Source organism: Biomphalaria glabrata, chromosome 15, assembly GCF_947242115.1.
Source record: "Biomphalaria glabrata chromosome 15, xgBioGlab47.1, whole genome shotgun sequence".
Classification (NCBI taxonomy): Eukaryota; Metazoa; Mollusca; class Gastropoda; family Planorbidae; genus Biomphalaria; species Biomphalaria glabrata.
In genome coordinates, this window is record NC_074725.1 from 12,056,581 (window position 1) to 12,072,453 (window position 15,873).

At 36.5% G+C, this 15,873-nt stretch overlaps 1 protein-coding gene across 1 annotated transcript; it reads left to right on the forward strand.

The window, feature by feature from the left end:
* Positions 1-1,955: 1,955 nt before the first annotated feature.
* LOC106063473 (uncharacterized) lies at positions 1,956-12,008 on the forward strand. Its single transcript, XM_013221847.2, has 11 exons — positions 1,956-2,089; positions 3,851-3,946; positions 5,600-6,529; positions 7,260-7,493; positions 7,690-7,794; positions 8,781-8,901; positions 9,029-9,339; positions 9,915-10,075; positions 10,387-10,615; positions 11,541-11,637; positions 11,907-12,008. The coding sequence occupies exons 2-10, from the start codon at positions 3,851-3,853 to the stop codon at positions 11,607-11,609; spliced, it is 2,256 nt and encodes a 751-aa protein (XP_013077301.2). The 5' UTR covers positions 1,956-2,089; the 3' UTR covers positions 11,610-11,637; positions 11,907-12,008.
* Positions 12,009-15,873: the final 3,865 nt, after the last annotated feature.

Consider the following 15,873-nt stretch of genomic DNA (forward strand, 5'->3'; position numbering starts at 1 on the left):
TTCTCCAGTTAGTGAAAACGGCTCCGCGGACTCAATATTTGAGCCACACGTAAAAGACCAAGAAATAGACGAGAAACTGATCTTTGCCAAAACTTATATGTAATATGTAGTTCTAAATGACTTTTTCACTCTTCAACTCACTACAGTTAGAAATTAGTTTTTAAAAATGTTGATGAATTTGCAAAAATTGCAAGTTAAGCAGGGGTCTACTGAAAACCAGAAAACAGGCAAGGGGTCTATGAGAAGAAAAAGTTTGGGAACCACTGGTGTTACCAATACACAGAAAATAGACATTACCAGCAGCATAACCCATCTTCGCGTGAATTGTACAAATAAATGGAGATAAAATCATAATATTGTATTAAGATGAGTGAATTCTTTCTGTTCTTTTTAGATTTCGATCACAAACAAAAATACGCAATTATAAAACAACAAAACAAATTGGACTCAAATATATTTTGTGAAGTTTTTGTTAACCTTTTAACCCCAGACGAAAATAAAAAATTAAAATTAAAATTAAATAAAACTCAAGAAAAAACAGATTTCCAAATTTCTGGAAGAAAATAATAAATTAAAAAACATGTCAATCTGAGAAAAAAAACGAAAAAAATAAAAACAAAAAAAGAACACAAAGGGGAACAATACAGAGCAGGATTAAACACGTACTGTCTTTGGAAAGAATATATTCTGATTATTTCTACAAAGCTTATATCAACTCACTCTGTCTGTCTATCTGACTGTCTGTCTGTCTATCTATCTATCTGGTAATTGGTTTCTACACATCATTTCTCCGACTCCCAATCTCGGTTCCACCTGAAATTTCACACAATTTTTTCTTTGACCTGACAACAAGGGAAAGAAATTTTACTTGACTGAAGCGGTGGTATAAGCTGAGTTTGTCTCCTTTATATGTCGCCGCTCTAAATAGCAATAAACAATATATAGTCATACAATCTGAGCTGGTCCTAAGTATCTCACTAGCAGAGTGAATATCACGCCGTCAGGAGGAGGCATGGCTGACCAATTCAAAATTCAGGTTGTTCCCCTTTTTTAAAAAATTGCTTTTAAAAACCAATTACAATAAAATCCATTTAGATATCCCTTTTTTTCTCCCCCCCCCCTTTTTTTCCCAACGGATGCAGATAAGTGAGAGAATCACAGCGTAAAAATATATTTCTAATAGCACATATTTATTGCTGTTGGTCTAGATCTATTGCAAACGTAATTGCATGACTGATCTAAATTAATTGATACAATTGCACTTCGTATAACCTTTTTTTAAAAGTATTTTTAGGTTTTTCTTGTTTTTTTATTCATGTAACAATGTAATTTTTTTTACAAAATAATAGCCTTATAAATTACAAACATTCCTTCAAAAGAGATCTTTGCGTCTTATGCTGATTCATGTATTAAACTAGTCAGGCGTGTTAATCAAGAGCTTGGTTTTCATGGCTGATTCAGGCAACCCGTTCTTTTCTCTAATGGCACTAAGGAAGAAGGCGCACTTGTACTGATTTGTGCTTGTAATACACACACACACACTTTATGTTTAAAAGATAATCATGACTTTAAAGGCTGTGTAGCAATTGAGTTAAATTGTGCAGACTTTGAAAAGATTCAAAGACCTAGTTTTAAGCTCTCTGCTGTGACATCGCGCCACCGGGGGACCTTGTTCTATTAATAGCCATTTAAATTTGCACTAATTAGAATAAGAAAAACTGTCCTAAGCTAAGCCACTTGTCTCCTTCAGTGTTGGTGACATGTTCCACCTACCTCCGCCCACATCATTAAAATAAAAATGATCAGATTGACGAACCCTCTCTAAAGTTAAAACGTAATGGTCCTAAAGTCGCCCTGGTGCAGACGGGGAAAAAATGGTTCTATTTACCTGGGATGTACACATTCAATAAAAAGGGCGAGGGGGGGGGGAGAAGTACCCGTTGGCTTGTCAGTGCTAAGTGGACTTGAAAGCTAGGGTCAAGATGGTAAGTGACTTGGCTGAGGAGTCTGTTCCAGGGCTATAAATGTGGCATGTCTGGTCAGTGGAGCAGCATCGTCGTCGTGGAAGCCCCGCCTGGGAAAGTACAAGGTAAGAACTACTCTCATTTACTTCTATAGCTAGGGTCCATTCTATTCTAAACACCAAGCGTGGACAGTGCTGCCCTGAATTTGCCAGGAGTATAATTGAATAATATAACTGAATCACCATATTCATTATTAGCTGAACAGCAACTGCGAAATGATTAACTAGAGCTTCCTACTTTATTTGTAAACAATGCAATACTCTTGCTATAGTCACCTCGTGGATCAGCTGTTGGAACCTGAATTGTGCTTGTTTTCTAAATCTATTTAGAGTTTAAAGTTTACGTTAGTGACACGAAGTTAAGATTGTCTACTCGATGTAGTCATTGATTCTTTATCCTCTAATGTTGTACTCTTACCAATGAAGTAAAATGTAAAATGTTTTACATGTTTCGGATGTTCCTTCAGAGTTGAAGATAGTTTACTTCCTAGTCCAAACCTTCCGCAGAACGACGGGAGATGGGAGCGGGCAGGGTTTGAACCCTCGACCGTCGATAAATCCGAACGACAGTCCAGTGCGCAAACCGCACGACCAGGCAGTAGAACTAATACCTTTGGATATTATAATACTGTTGAGAGGATTGGTAATCATAGAGCTAAAAGAAACTTCACATAAGTGTTGGAATTCTGTCTATAGCAAATACGAACAGAGAAATTCTTATCATGTATTTTTTTTTTCCAAGTTTAAGATTTTAATTATTTTTTTTACAATACCTCTATTCAAGTCACTCCTTTATGGAACCTGGAACCTGGATGCTGATCTCAAAAACGACTTTCCTAGAAATTTAACATTTGATGTAGGCCTATATTGCTGAGAAAAGAATTATTAGCCCGTTGGCCACACAGGGAAAACTATAGTTTGACCGTTGTAATTTTTCAAAGTAAAAAATAAATAAATGTAAATGTGGCTGGAGAATATATATAGGTCTAGAGCCAACATGGCGTAGTCAGCCGTATAACTGTATAGCTGACTAAATTTAAAGTTGCTTCTATTTTATTGACGTTTATATTGCTTATATTTTTACTTAAATCTAATATAGATTACATCTAGATTCTAGATGTAAAAGTAGATCTAGACTAGAACTTAAGGGTTCTAAATCAGAATTTTAGGTCTAGTGCTAGATCTAGATGTCCATATAATGAACACACCAATAAATAGTCACAAAGTTTGCCTTCCTCTCTAGCCGATTCAGAATATGCTTAAGTTCTAGCAGTTAACGGTATAACCAAGTTTTTTTTAATTATTAATGTTTTCAATTATATTTGAAGTTTAATAATAGAGCTAATTTTTGCTGTTGTTTTTTATATTTTTAACATGTTTTTCTTGTTTTAAATCCTTTTCTTAAGTTTTTGAAATAATTATTTGTTTAATTAATGTTGGTATGGGTTCAACTGATATTCAAAGACTTGGTTAGTGACATAGATTAGTGACATAGATCAGTGACATACATCAGTGACATAGATCAGTAACATTGATGTAAGACACGTGTAATTTATTCTTCTTTAAATAACTTTTAGGAATTCATCATCTTTCTTTTTTTTTTTGTTTTGCCCCCATTAGGAACATGTTCATGGAAGTAGCCAAGGGGAAGGGGTGTTGGTTCAGAATGTTAGAAAACCAATCAGAACTTTGACATAATTATTTGATGCAAAGAAATTTGATGTGGCTTGAATGTAACATTGACTCTTATGTGTAACAATGATGTTTAATAATACTAATACTAATCTATATCTTTGTTTCAATGGTGTTTGACTTGCTCCGTAACAGATGGCATCCCACGTCCCTCTAGTCGTTCTTACTTGTTGCCTCTACGTCGCCGCCTCTTTAGCTGGGCTGGTCAATAGGACAGAGTATGGCTATCAGGTAGGATACAGTGTCTGATATCACCTTTAGTCCAGTAAACACGTAATTATAAGGAATTAGTTGGTTTTAACTGCTTACAATGAAATAAAAATTATACCAGGCAGTTCTGAAGTTAGATTGAATCTAACACTTTGTATATTCAACAGATTTTTTTTTCAATAGCATACGCCTGCTTATTACGTTCTACTTAAAGTAAATATTGAATAATGTCTAGTCCTCTAATTACCTTAGTGTCAACAAGGGTTGAGACACTTGAAAATGGCAATGTTGATTCGATGAAAACCGTAGGACTCTCATGGTCAGCTGGGTGTTCAAATCGTCACTGCCTATTCCATATAATCCTGGCAACCTGTCATGCGATGGGTATCCACTCGTACCTGTCCTCATTAAACGTTACGATTGATAGAAAGCTGAAGTGACGATTGTTTTGTATTTCTACCTGAAGATAGTCTAAAAGGCGTATACGAAAGCTCAATGTTTACTGTACCAACTCAACCTTATGAAGTGAGTCTGGGTTGAATACTTGACAAAAATATTGAAATTATTTGTCATTACTAAAAAAGTAAAGCATAACACTTGGATTAACATGAAAATTTTGTTAAAGCATATTATTACCCATGCTACCCTAGTGACATTAGAGAAAAGAATGGGTGGCTTGAATCAGCCTGGAAGACCATGACTTGGCAGAGTTAAAGTCATTGATTAACATGCATGACTAGATGGACACATGAAAAGCGTAGGATGTAATTATCTTCTTTTTGAAGTCACTTCTGTAATATATAAGATATAAGAAGATGGTGAATAACAAGCAGTCACCATCAATTGGAGCTTTTCATTAATGAAGATATATACTTAATTAGCAAACTATTTGGTGTATCCGGTGTACAGAATACGGAAGTATTGATAAGCAAAGTATCTTTAACAAATGTTTTAAAATTATATGCTCTTTTTTTGTTAGCACCGTAGAATATTTCTAAACTCTTTCGCTTGTAACACAAAGTAATTGTTTTTTAGTTGGCAACATTTATCTTTCCATGTGACGTCCTTGACATTAGTTTGTCTATTTGTTACAAAATCTCTCCCAAATTTCATCTTTTGATTTTCTAAGTTTTACTTTATGTTCCATTGCATCACCGCCACATTTCTTCATACGGTTTCCGCGTCTTTTTCTTTCTGGCTACATTTTGTTGCTCACAGAACTTAAACCGGATCTTTAAAATCGAAGTGTACACAAAAGGCAGGTTACTCTGAAGATCCCCAATATTACTTCGAAAACGTTTTACTTGCATTGAAGTATTCCCCGTTAAATCGAGACCTCATCTTCATAGAAAGCCTGAACACTGACCTGCAACGTCACAACCTGTGGGTAGCTCAGACGAATGGCGTGTTGACACGTCACATGCCTGTACGACGTGGCAACAAGCTATTGGTCTCCACAGCCCACAGGTTGCGACGTCGCAGGTCAGTGGTGAGGCCTTCTATAACGAATGTTTAAACTACACACAGGACTGGTAGCTCTGTGCGATTCACTGTTTTTGAATCCATTGTCTCACTTTAAAAAAAAAAGTTTGCATAAATTAAATTAAATTAAAACTAAGAGTGATTTTGAATTGTATTATTTTACTTAATGTTTGTTTCGTTTCTTTGAAACAGTACGGAGATGACAACGGCTATCAAGACAAACAAGACTACGGATGGGAAGACAGGCAAAAGAAAGATTACGGCTACGTAGAACCAAGCTACAACAGTTGGAACGATAAACAGCCTGAGAATTACGGCTGGGAAGACAAGCAGAAGTATTACGAATGGGAACCAAAGTACGACAGCTGGCAAGATAAACAGCTGAAGAGCTACGGCTGGGAAAACAAGCAAGAGAAAAATTACGGCTGGGAAAACAAACAGAATTACGGCTGGGAAGACAAAAAGAACTACGGCTGGGAAGACAAACAACCCAAAAATTACGGATGGCAAGACAAACAGAATTACGGCTGGGAAGACAAACAATATAAGAATTATGGATGGGAAAATAAACAAAATTACGGCTGGGAAGACAAACAAAATTACGGCTGGGAAGACAAACAAAATTACGGCTGGGAAGACAAACAACCCAAAAATTACGGCTGGGAAGACAAACAGAATTACGGCTGGGAAGATAAGCAAAGCAAGTCTAGTGGCTATGTAAACTGGGAAGATAGACAGAGGCAGTACAAAGGCTGGGAGGATGCTGAGTACAAGCAACCAAAATACAACGGCGGGTACTACAGCCAATATAAACCAGAATACAAACCAGAGTACAAACCAGAGTACAAACCAGAATACAAACCAGAGTACAAACCAGAGTACAAACCAGAGTACAAACCAGAGTACAAACCAGAATACGGCTTGGACGTTGATGACTACCTTCCATCCTTTGAGAATCTCTGGAGCGGCTGGGGTGATAATAACCTTCTAGAAACCTACGGTCCTAGTGATTACGAGAAAGAGTCCCAAGTGACGGTGTTCCTTCAAATTCTGAAATACTTGAGCCTGAAGAAAGAAGAAGACACAAGCTCATTCCTGGAGATTTTTAAATCCTTCACAAAAGTAAGCCGTTTAAAATAGATGTAGATTTAGTTGTTGTTTTTTTAATGTAAAGAGTGCACTAAGTTGAGGATAGTGATGTTTCTTCTTTCCAACTGCTCCGTGGGAAGAGCAAAGCTTCCATGATTTATTCATCAGTACTTCTAGAATTTAAGGGTCAAAAATGTGTGTAGAGCGGTGGCATTATTATATGCCTGGATGCAACGGGGGATTTAAAGTGGCGTATGCTTTGTTTCTAGCTGGGCTTTATTGGACTTGAGGGGTGCAAAAGAAAAAAGGTTGGGCGGCCAGTGTTACAATAATATCGTATACATTTGGGGGGAAAACGAGACGTATATCTAGTGATCTATTTTAAATTGTATTTATGAAACCACAATACACACAAACAAATTCAGTATAATTGATGGAGCCACCATGATGTAGGCAATCGGATATATGCAACTGCTTATGGAAATTGGTGACTTGGGGTTAGTATTTGATGGGCCCTTCAATGCATCACCAAAGCTCTTAGAAAAAATGGAATATTTTGTTAATTTAGCTTGGGGGGGGGGGGGAATAATTTTGAACCATTGGTATCGAATCATTTTTCTAACATAATAAAATGGAACAAAAAAAATACAAGCTTACTTGGTGACACTCTTCTGATTGCTTTGATTCTGCGCTTTATTCTAAACATTTTTAAGGATTTTTAAAAACCCAAATAGGCAATACTATTTGACTTGGCTCTTTCCAGGTCGCTTGGAAGAAGGAGTCCTACTATGGCAACGATCGTGAGGTGTACGCACAGAGCAACGTGGCCCAGTACAACAGTTACGTTAACTCTGAGAAGGACTGGCTGAGCCTGTGCGATGGTGACGACCTGGACAGCGAGTTCCGCTACAAGAAGCTCTTCCTACTGTACCTCAAGTTCAGATCCCACTACCAGGACCAGAAGAAGATCGTTGCCTTGACTGCCACCAAAGCTGAGGTTGGTGCTACATAGAAGCGATAAGAAAGAAAAACTTAGCATTTAAGCCAACATGAATAAATTAAGGGGCTCTGGGTTAAGATTTCTTTTACATTTTCTGAATAACACATGTACAATGTTGTAATAATTAGCTCAATGATTTTTTTCTGATAACTGCTAGTTCTTTATTTAAAAACATGTTATTTGTTTCTCATAGGTTAAAGTGAGACAACATTACAGTTTGTACTCCGACCTCATTGTCTTTGCCAAATACATTCAATACGAGAAGACCGCGTTGACAAGATTTGTTCCATTTATAGATGTAAGAATCATTTTATTTAAAGATAAGATAAAATAAGATAATTTTATTGATCCAATCAAATGGAAATTCAGTTTGACTACAATTGACAATATCAGCGTAACTACTGTACAATAACAGTATAGATGAAAAATTCTAACAACATTCACACACGAAACACATACACATTCACAACCAGCGCTTTATGTTTTGACTTATATGCTATGTACTTCTCAATGACGACAGCTGATCTTGTAACACTCTGACCGAAAGTGAGATAAAGGAGTGTTTAAATATTTCTGTTTTAGTCCCAATGGAAAGGAGACGACCACTTCGTTCAGATCTTATTTTAAGACTTCTTTGTTCTTATTTATGTGGGTTGGCTGTTTTTTTTTCTGCTTTTAATTTATTTGTTTGGTTTTAGCTGCCACTGGGGTAAAAAGTAAATAAATAACGATGACTGGTTTGGGTTAAAAGCATCGTTCGCTTTGATACGAAAGTGTGTTGGACGATTTCAAAGCAACTTACTTTCTGTTTTAATATTTCTTGATTAATGGATATGGTAGCATATTTGAGAGCTCTTAGCTGCCTTACTGAAGCTCCTAAAATCTTTGCTTGAGATACGAGAGCTAATGGAATCTGCTCATCTGTAATAAGTATCTCAAATCTTATATTCTCAACAATCGTTTATGTAACACCCACGAATTTATCTTCCATCTTCTGGTGAACTGTTGGAACAGCACAGCATTTTTTAAGAAAAAAAGGTGAAGGTCATCGTTTAAATTCACTTTTGTCTTTCCCAGAATCTATTAGATGGATGGGGCACCAACAAAAGATCTGTTTGTCCCAAAGTCTGTTAGACCAATCCCTGCACTAAGAAAAGTCGTGGTCATAACTTCACCTGTTCAAATTTTTTAATGATTCTCATGGAAAAACCTTAATTTAGGTAAACTCTAGTTGCTATTTAAAACGACTTTGTGAACATAAAATGTTTTTGTTTGATTCTTCAGTCCAGATTCAAGCAACCTTACGGTCTCTTCAAGCAGTGCGCTCTGTACGGCACCTGCAACAAATGGGTAGACTTTGACTCCTATGGCAATTTCGGCTTTGACTTTAACCCAAGAAGTATTGGTCAGTTGTATTTGTTTGTTGTTTTTTTTTAGTTTTTTTAAAGCAAACTCTAGTATTATATATATATATACATAGTTTAAATGAAAAATGGAGAAATGACGTCATTATTGAATGTGCGGTTTTACAGGCGGCTACGAAGATTACGAGAGAGATGGCAGACATTTGGCGCTCTTTTTGAGAATCCACAACTTCCCTCAGCTCTACTCTCAGCTGGGCTACGACAACAGCTACGACGACGTCTTCCAGAACCTGGGCTGGGACTACGACAGCTACGATGGTGATCAAGACGACGAGTATAGGGACAGGCATCCATTCATCGCCTACCTCGGCAACCTCCGCAAACATCTGACTGACCACAAGCCCGCCGAGTTCAAACAGTTCTTTGAAGATGCTGATGAGAACGAGGCTAAAGAGAAATCCTCTTATTTCGCACTCAGAGTAAGTCACTTGGCCTTTTCATCTTCTTCTTTCTATGGCATATTTAATGTCTCTTTCTCGACACTTCTAGGTCTTATACACTTTACGTGGAAGTTGGGTGACTACTTAGATTTCTAAATAAAAATGGTTGTTATGCGAAACGAATTATACAGTTAAATAATGTATACATGGCTGATGGTGAAAGAGCTACATTTGAAAATATTTTTTTTTATTTGGCCAAAATTCTTCATATTGCGTTTAAGTAAAAAGCGTACAATACCCGATCTAATTTTGAGAGTTTAGAGGATTTCTGAATTAGAAACAGCATTTTTAATAAATACGATAAAGCTAATGAAATATTGTAATTAGCTGATTTGCCTTTACCTTGAAGGATTTGAAAGTTAAAGTGCTTTTTGAGTCCCCAACAAAACGTGCGATCTTTTTCTTGTGTTGATTTCATTCATCCACTCTTTTTTTTTTTTCGAATCCTTCCATTCGTCCTTAATCCTAAGTGTTTGGTGGTCTAGTATTTCAGTTCAGGTTGCCTGTTAGGTTTCGATTTACTGATTGCATAAGTAAATTATTCTAATCAACAGGGTTTCAACCATTTCCTGTACGAGAAGTCCCTGTGTGACAAGAGAAGTCAGCTCCAGAGGGCGTTTGTCGTATTCTCCAAATTCGTCCAGTACCACGAAGACATCGATAAATGCAAGCAAGAGTTTCTCAGTTTCAAGCAATGGCACCAGGTCAAGGATAAGTAAGTGTGGTCTACTTATTCTGATAGTGCTTTTTAAAGTTGGCAAGTCTTCGCTTACTTAGGTCTAGAAACTGCAGGATATAGCCTAACTGTAATGGCTTGTAAAACCTCGAGCTCAACTCCTCACAAAAGAACGTTGCCAACTTAATTGAACTAAAATATTTGAACTAGACCACATTAACTCTTTCTCTCCGTAATTATTTACCACATTCTGGTGGAATCAACGCTGGTATCGTTAGTTAGGAGAGAAAGAGTTAAATAATAAAATACGTTCACGCCATATTATAATTGTATGTATGTTTGAATCTTAGCCAACAGAGGCTCCAGGGATTCTTGGAATTTCTGAGCAGCGTGTCCCAGATCAGAGGTTACAAGAGAAGCAGTTTCTACAATGGCAAGGGAGTCTACGGAAAACAAAACGAGAACTCGTCTTCCTACTACAACTACAACAATTACATTGCTCAAAGAAATTATCAGAAGACACCCGCACGTAGCTACTACTACCCAAATAATCCTTTCAACCCATTTTACGGAAAGCAAGTACGTGTGAGATAAGCTAGGACTGATATAAGATAGCTTTGAATCAGTAGTTTAAGTAGATCTAGTTTGTTTCATTTACAAAAATGATCTAAAGAATTTAGGGAACTCGGGTTCCAATAAGAATACAAGAAAATTTTACCTTTTATTTTTTTGTTTTGAACTACAGATCTGATTAACATGCATAATAACAAACAAATGTATTTATCGAATGTATTGCTTAATGACTGCCTGGTCGTGTGGTATGTGCTCTGAACTGTCATTCGATGGTACCGGGTTCGAAGCTTGCCCGTTTCCATCTCCAGTCGTCCTGCTGAAGGTCTTTATCTTCAAATCTGGAGGAACATGTTTTCCTTTACCTTTACCTATCCCTTAGTCTGTTGGACCGTTGGGGCACCACGCAAGATTTGTCGACCGTCTTTCTCCATTCCTCTTTGTCTTTTGCCTAAGAGCCTCTTTCAATGGCAGGCCAGTCCATTCTTTTATGTTGTCTTCCCATCGCTTTCTCTGTCAGCCTCTTCTTCTTTTTCCTGAAGCAAGTTCTTTGCGAGCCCCAAAGACCTTGGAATATGGCCATAGATTTTTAGCTTGCGTTTTTTTTTTTACGATAGTTAGCAGTTCATCATGGGGTCCAATCGCTGCAGTAACCCTGTCACTAATCTCTTGGTTTGTGATGCGGTCTTTAAATGTGATATCTAGGATCTTTCTGTAACATCTCAACACAATTGCTAGGATCCTCCTCTCTTGCTCTACAAATCAGGCTGTTCGTAAAGTTGGCAATACTTTTTAGGACAAACATTTTGAGTTTCAAATTACTTGAACTCGATCAGAGTTTCATATTTAAAAACAAAATTCGAGACATACGCTCATATGTGTTGTCACTATCGGGGCCGTGTGCATTTAATAATGTTCATTTATTTGTCAACAGACCCCCGTCCGTGACTACTTTGGAAAAGTTTTTCCCAAGCAAAGATATGATGACAGATATAGATACTAGACAGAATCACTACATAACACAGTTGGCGGTAAGGGAAACATCCTCTTCTGTAGCTTTCTATTGAAAATACGAGTCAACGCTTTTTGCTATGGACTAGAACACTTGATTCAACTTATACCTGGACTTTAGAAAGAAACATTTTTTTTTAATATTTTATGCTTCTATAATATTCCATCTTACTATTTTTCTATATTTTTAACACACAGATATCTATCTATTCAATCAAGTATTGCATTAATAAACAAAATATAGTTTTGTTTAAAAATTTTACATTAAATTTTTTTTTGTTTGTTTCAGATTAGAGACGAGTTTCTGTTGTCGAAATGAATACATTTCGATTCCAATGTAACACTGAATGTTAGACTTTGTCACAGTAGAATAAAAAAAATAATTACAATATCTGTTGTGTGTTTTATTTTTCTTTCTAACTGGTAGTAAGTAGTAAGCTTATTTTTATATATCCTACCAAAAATATCGTAAGTCTGTGATTAAAACTAATCCATAAATCACTAGAAAACAAAAGAACACAACATAATTTTACTTTAAGTATTGCTCACTTAATGACTGGTCCGCCCGTGGCTATAAAGGCTTTAGAGAAGGAACTGGAGAGAGCTTGTTTGGTACTAGTGGTTGGATTTGTTCGGAACTTTTCAGTATCTCTTAATGAGGGGGAAAGGCTTACCAATTCCAAGTGATATGCTCTTTTTGGAATCTATGGATTACACGTGGGAAGCAGCAAACAGGTATGAACAAAACAATGGCTCACACTTTATATGACCTAAAAAAACGAGTTGAGTTTGTGTTTTTGGCAAATCGGCACAATTAAAAAGAAATTTAAAAATAAATGAAAACATATTTTAAAAAAACCTTCACCTCTTTTCAAACCATTTCTCAAACATAAAACGGAAAACCATACTCCATGTACAAGCGGACAACCGCACAGACCATGATTATATTATTCATTTGAACCAAGTGTTAATATTTTTTAAAAAGTGTTGATATTTATTAGAACATAGCTGAACACTATACAGCAAACCGAATACACATCGAGAGAAAAGACAACATGGCGGCATAGTCGTGAGTCAAGAAAACGTGTATACAAATGTGTAAGTCAAATTTGTTTTTTAAATATATCAGGCTGTAACGCTTCAGAGGATTTGTTTAACTCTTTACATCCCTAAACGTAAACAAGGAGGTGCGTTGGCTGAGCTGCTATGCGCCTGGCTTCCGAACCAAGGGGTCCCAGGTTCAATTCCTGGTGAAGACAGGGTTTTTTTTTTGTATTTCGGAATCTTTGTGCGCCTCTGAGTCCACCCAAGCTGAAATGGGTACCTGACATTTGTTAAGGTAAAGTAAGGACGGTTGGTCGTTGTGCTGGTCACATAACACCCTCGTTAACCATGGGCCACAGAAACAGATGACCTTTACATCATCTGCCATATAGATCGCAAAGTCTGAAAGGGGTACTCTCCCTAAACGACTTTCCTATTGAAAACTTTGACCATGGAAGAGTTCTCTATGGGATCCAGCCATGGCGGTGTATGCGCGCTTGACAACTCCGAAGGAACATTCGAAACATCTCAAGGAAAACAATATAAACACCCATGACTGAGAAATCTAGCCTATGCTCGCCTCTCATGTCACGGAGTCGTGAGTTTTTCTAGATACGATGCGAAGAAGATAGTTGCCAGCAAGGAGAAAGAATCAGTCAAAAAACTTAAATGCAGTCGCGAAATTCTGCAATTGATGCAACCTACCTGTGCCTTGAGAGCAATAGGCTTTTCAAAGCAAAGGTCGGACTTCAAAGCCATCTTCGAGTTTATAAGATTCGATATATGTTGATCTTCGTCCATGAAAAATATTTGTACAAAGCTTATATCAACTCTGTCTGTCTGTCTGGTCCAAAGTTTGTACACTTTATTCCTCCCACATAAAATTTCGGATCAAGCTGAAATTTTTGCACTGTTATTTCTTTTGCCTGACAACACAAAAACCAATAAAAATAAATTAACCAATTAGTTAAATTAACTATTGCTAATAAATTATTTTGCTTGATATATCAAATAAGGGAATGAAATTGTACTTGACTGATGCGATGGTATAAGTTGAATTAGTCCCCTTTATACTTTTTAGAAGACAGAAAAATATAGAGGTGCAGCTCTTAGAGAGAAAGTGGCCACACCCTTAGAAAAGATACCAACAACAGAGCTAGGCAGGCCTTAGTGGAACCCCCAAGGAACAAGACGTAGAGGAAGACCAAAAAGAACATGGCGACGCAGTATAGTGGATGAAACTGAGAGGACAGGAAAGAGCTGGGAAGCCATTAAAAAATCAACAAGAGATCGTGGAGAGTGGCGTGTTCTGTGTTCCATGAGGAACGCAAAGGAAAGATGATGATGATAATGATACTTTTTAGAGAGAAAAGTTTAAAACAAACAATAGACAACTATCAAACCTTCTAATTTAATAAGCACTTCCATGACACAGTGGTTAGTGTATCGACTTGAGAAGGCTTTAGTCCTGGAGTTTGAATTCAAGTCGTTTTTAATGCGTAAATTAAAAAGATGTCACTGTAATATTCGCACAAAGTACCTTCTTTCCCTGCCCCCTTTCCCAACAGGTCCAGACCAGTGATAGAGCCATAGCGTAGTGAGAAAGTTAAAAGCATGAAATTGCGCGAAATAAAAACATTTCTAATAGCACATATTTATTGTTGTTAGTCTAGATCTATTACAAATTTAATTACATGACTGATCCAATCTAATTGATACAATTACGAGTAATATAAGATGTTTTTAAAATTTTTTTTTATTATACTTGTTATTATTATTGTTTTATTCTTAGCATATTTAGTTCCATACACTAGCAGCCGTGTCTCCTGGACCGGTGATGCGCTGTTTATTAAATAGTTGTAAATTCAAATTAATTATGATCACGTGTCTTATCCTTGAGCAATCTGTACAACTCACTAGTAAAAAGAAAAAAAAATTTGTTTAATGTAATCTGAATTGAAACCAAACAAATGACGTGGTACAGCATTGAAACTAAAGGTATTCAATCTTAAACCACGTGACTTCTGGCCTTCAACTTCTTATGCAAATAATGCTGTTTAAACAGTTGTTTCTTAACGAGCTGCTGCTCCACTTGCGGCATGCTCTTTATTCGACCAACTTGACCGCACTTCTAGTGTTCTTCAAGCAAGTTGCATGTATCTTCTAGAGAAAAAAAAATTAAAAAGACATCCTGCAATGTCATCCTACAATGACGTATCACGGGCTAGATGGAATGAGACCCGAGGAACTATAGATATTTACAGAACTAGATTTAGATAGCATTTTAGCCTTTTTTGTTATTCTAGCTCCTCCCAGCGACGCAGCAAACATGACGTTCTCTGTCTTACCTTTATGATACAGACGTTACTTCAAAAAAGAAGGTGATTACGTCCTACGCGTCATGCATTTAATCATGCATATTAACCAATGACCTAAACTCTGCCAAGTCACTGGTTTTCCTGGCTAGCTCAGGCAACTCGTTCTATGCTCTAATAGCGCTAGGGAAGAAGGAGCTTTTGTACAAATTTGTCCTAGCATATGGAACGAGCAATATGCCTTTATCTTTGTGAATGGCTTGCGATTAAGTTTGACAAAATGAACCCCAATCTCGTTTTTCAGTTTAAGAAATTCTAGTTTTCAATTCAAGTAGCTTGTCATCATTTATTTTCCAGCGTAACACTTCGTGTTTGACATGCCTGCTTTAAACAAATATTTATGAATCAATAAACAAAATACTCAATTAGTCAATTAATTATTGATAATTAAATTATTTTGTTTGATATCGAATAAGGGAAATAGCTTGTACATTATTGGTAGATATAGTTTTAAGGACGGAGTTTTTCCCCTTTAGATAAGCTTTTTTTTTTTTTTTTTGTTTTGTTTCAAAGGATTTTGTTTTCTCTTCTTTTCATGTATTAAACAGTTGTTGTTTTTTTTTTATTAATAAGTTTAAAAGAAGAATCGAAGATATTGCCATACATATATGAGTAATCGATAATAAAGATGTTATAATTTACATTTACCTGGATCTTTCCCTGACAGAAGTTTGTTAGGACAGGCAGACTCAACTCTACTGACAATTACAAAGGATCTACGCTGTCAAACAGTGAGTTAAGGTTGTTCGAATTAAAATATTTTCTCCCAATATCCTGGTATTTGAGGCAGCCGAGGAGGATGTCCTCTACATTGAGGTTAGAGCCATAACTCAGTAA

Excerpts from the sequence above, each read along its gene's own strand:
- LOC106063473 (XM_013221847.2), top strand. The coding sequence starts at position 3,851 with ATGGCATCCCACGTCCCTCTAGTCGTTCTTACTTGTTGCCTCTACGTC. Across the intron at positions 6,530-7,259 it reads TTTTTAAATCCTTCACAAAA|GTCGCTTGGAAGAAGGAGTC; the intron begins GTAAGCCGTTTA and ends GGCTCTTTCCAG. Across the intron at positions 7,494-7,689 it reads TGACTGCCACCAAAGCTGAG|GTTAAAGTGAGACAACATTA; the intron begins GTTGGTGCTACA and ends TGTTTCTCATAG.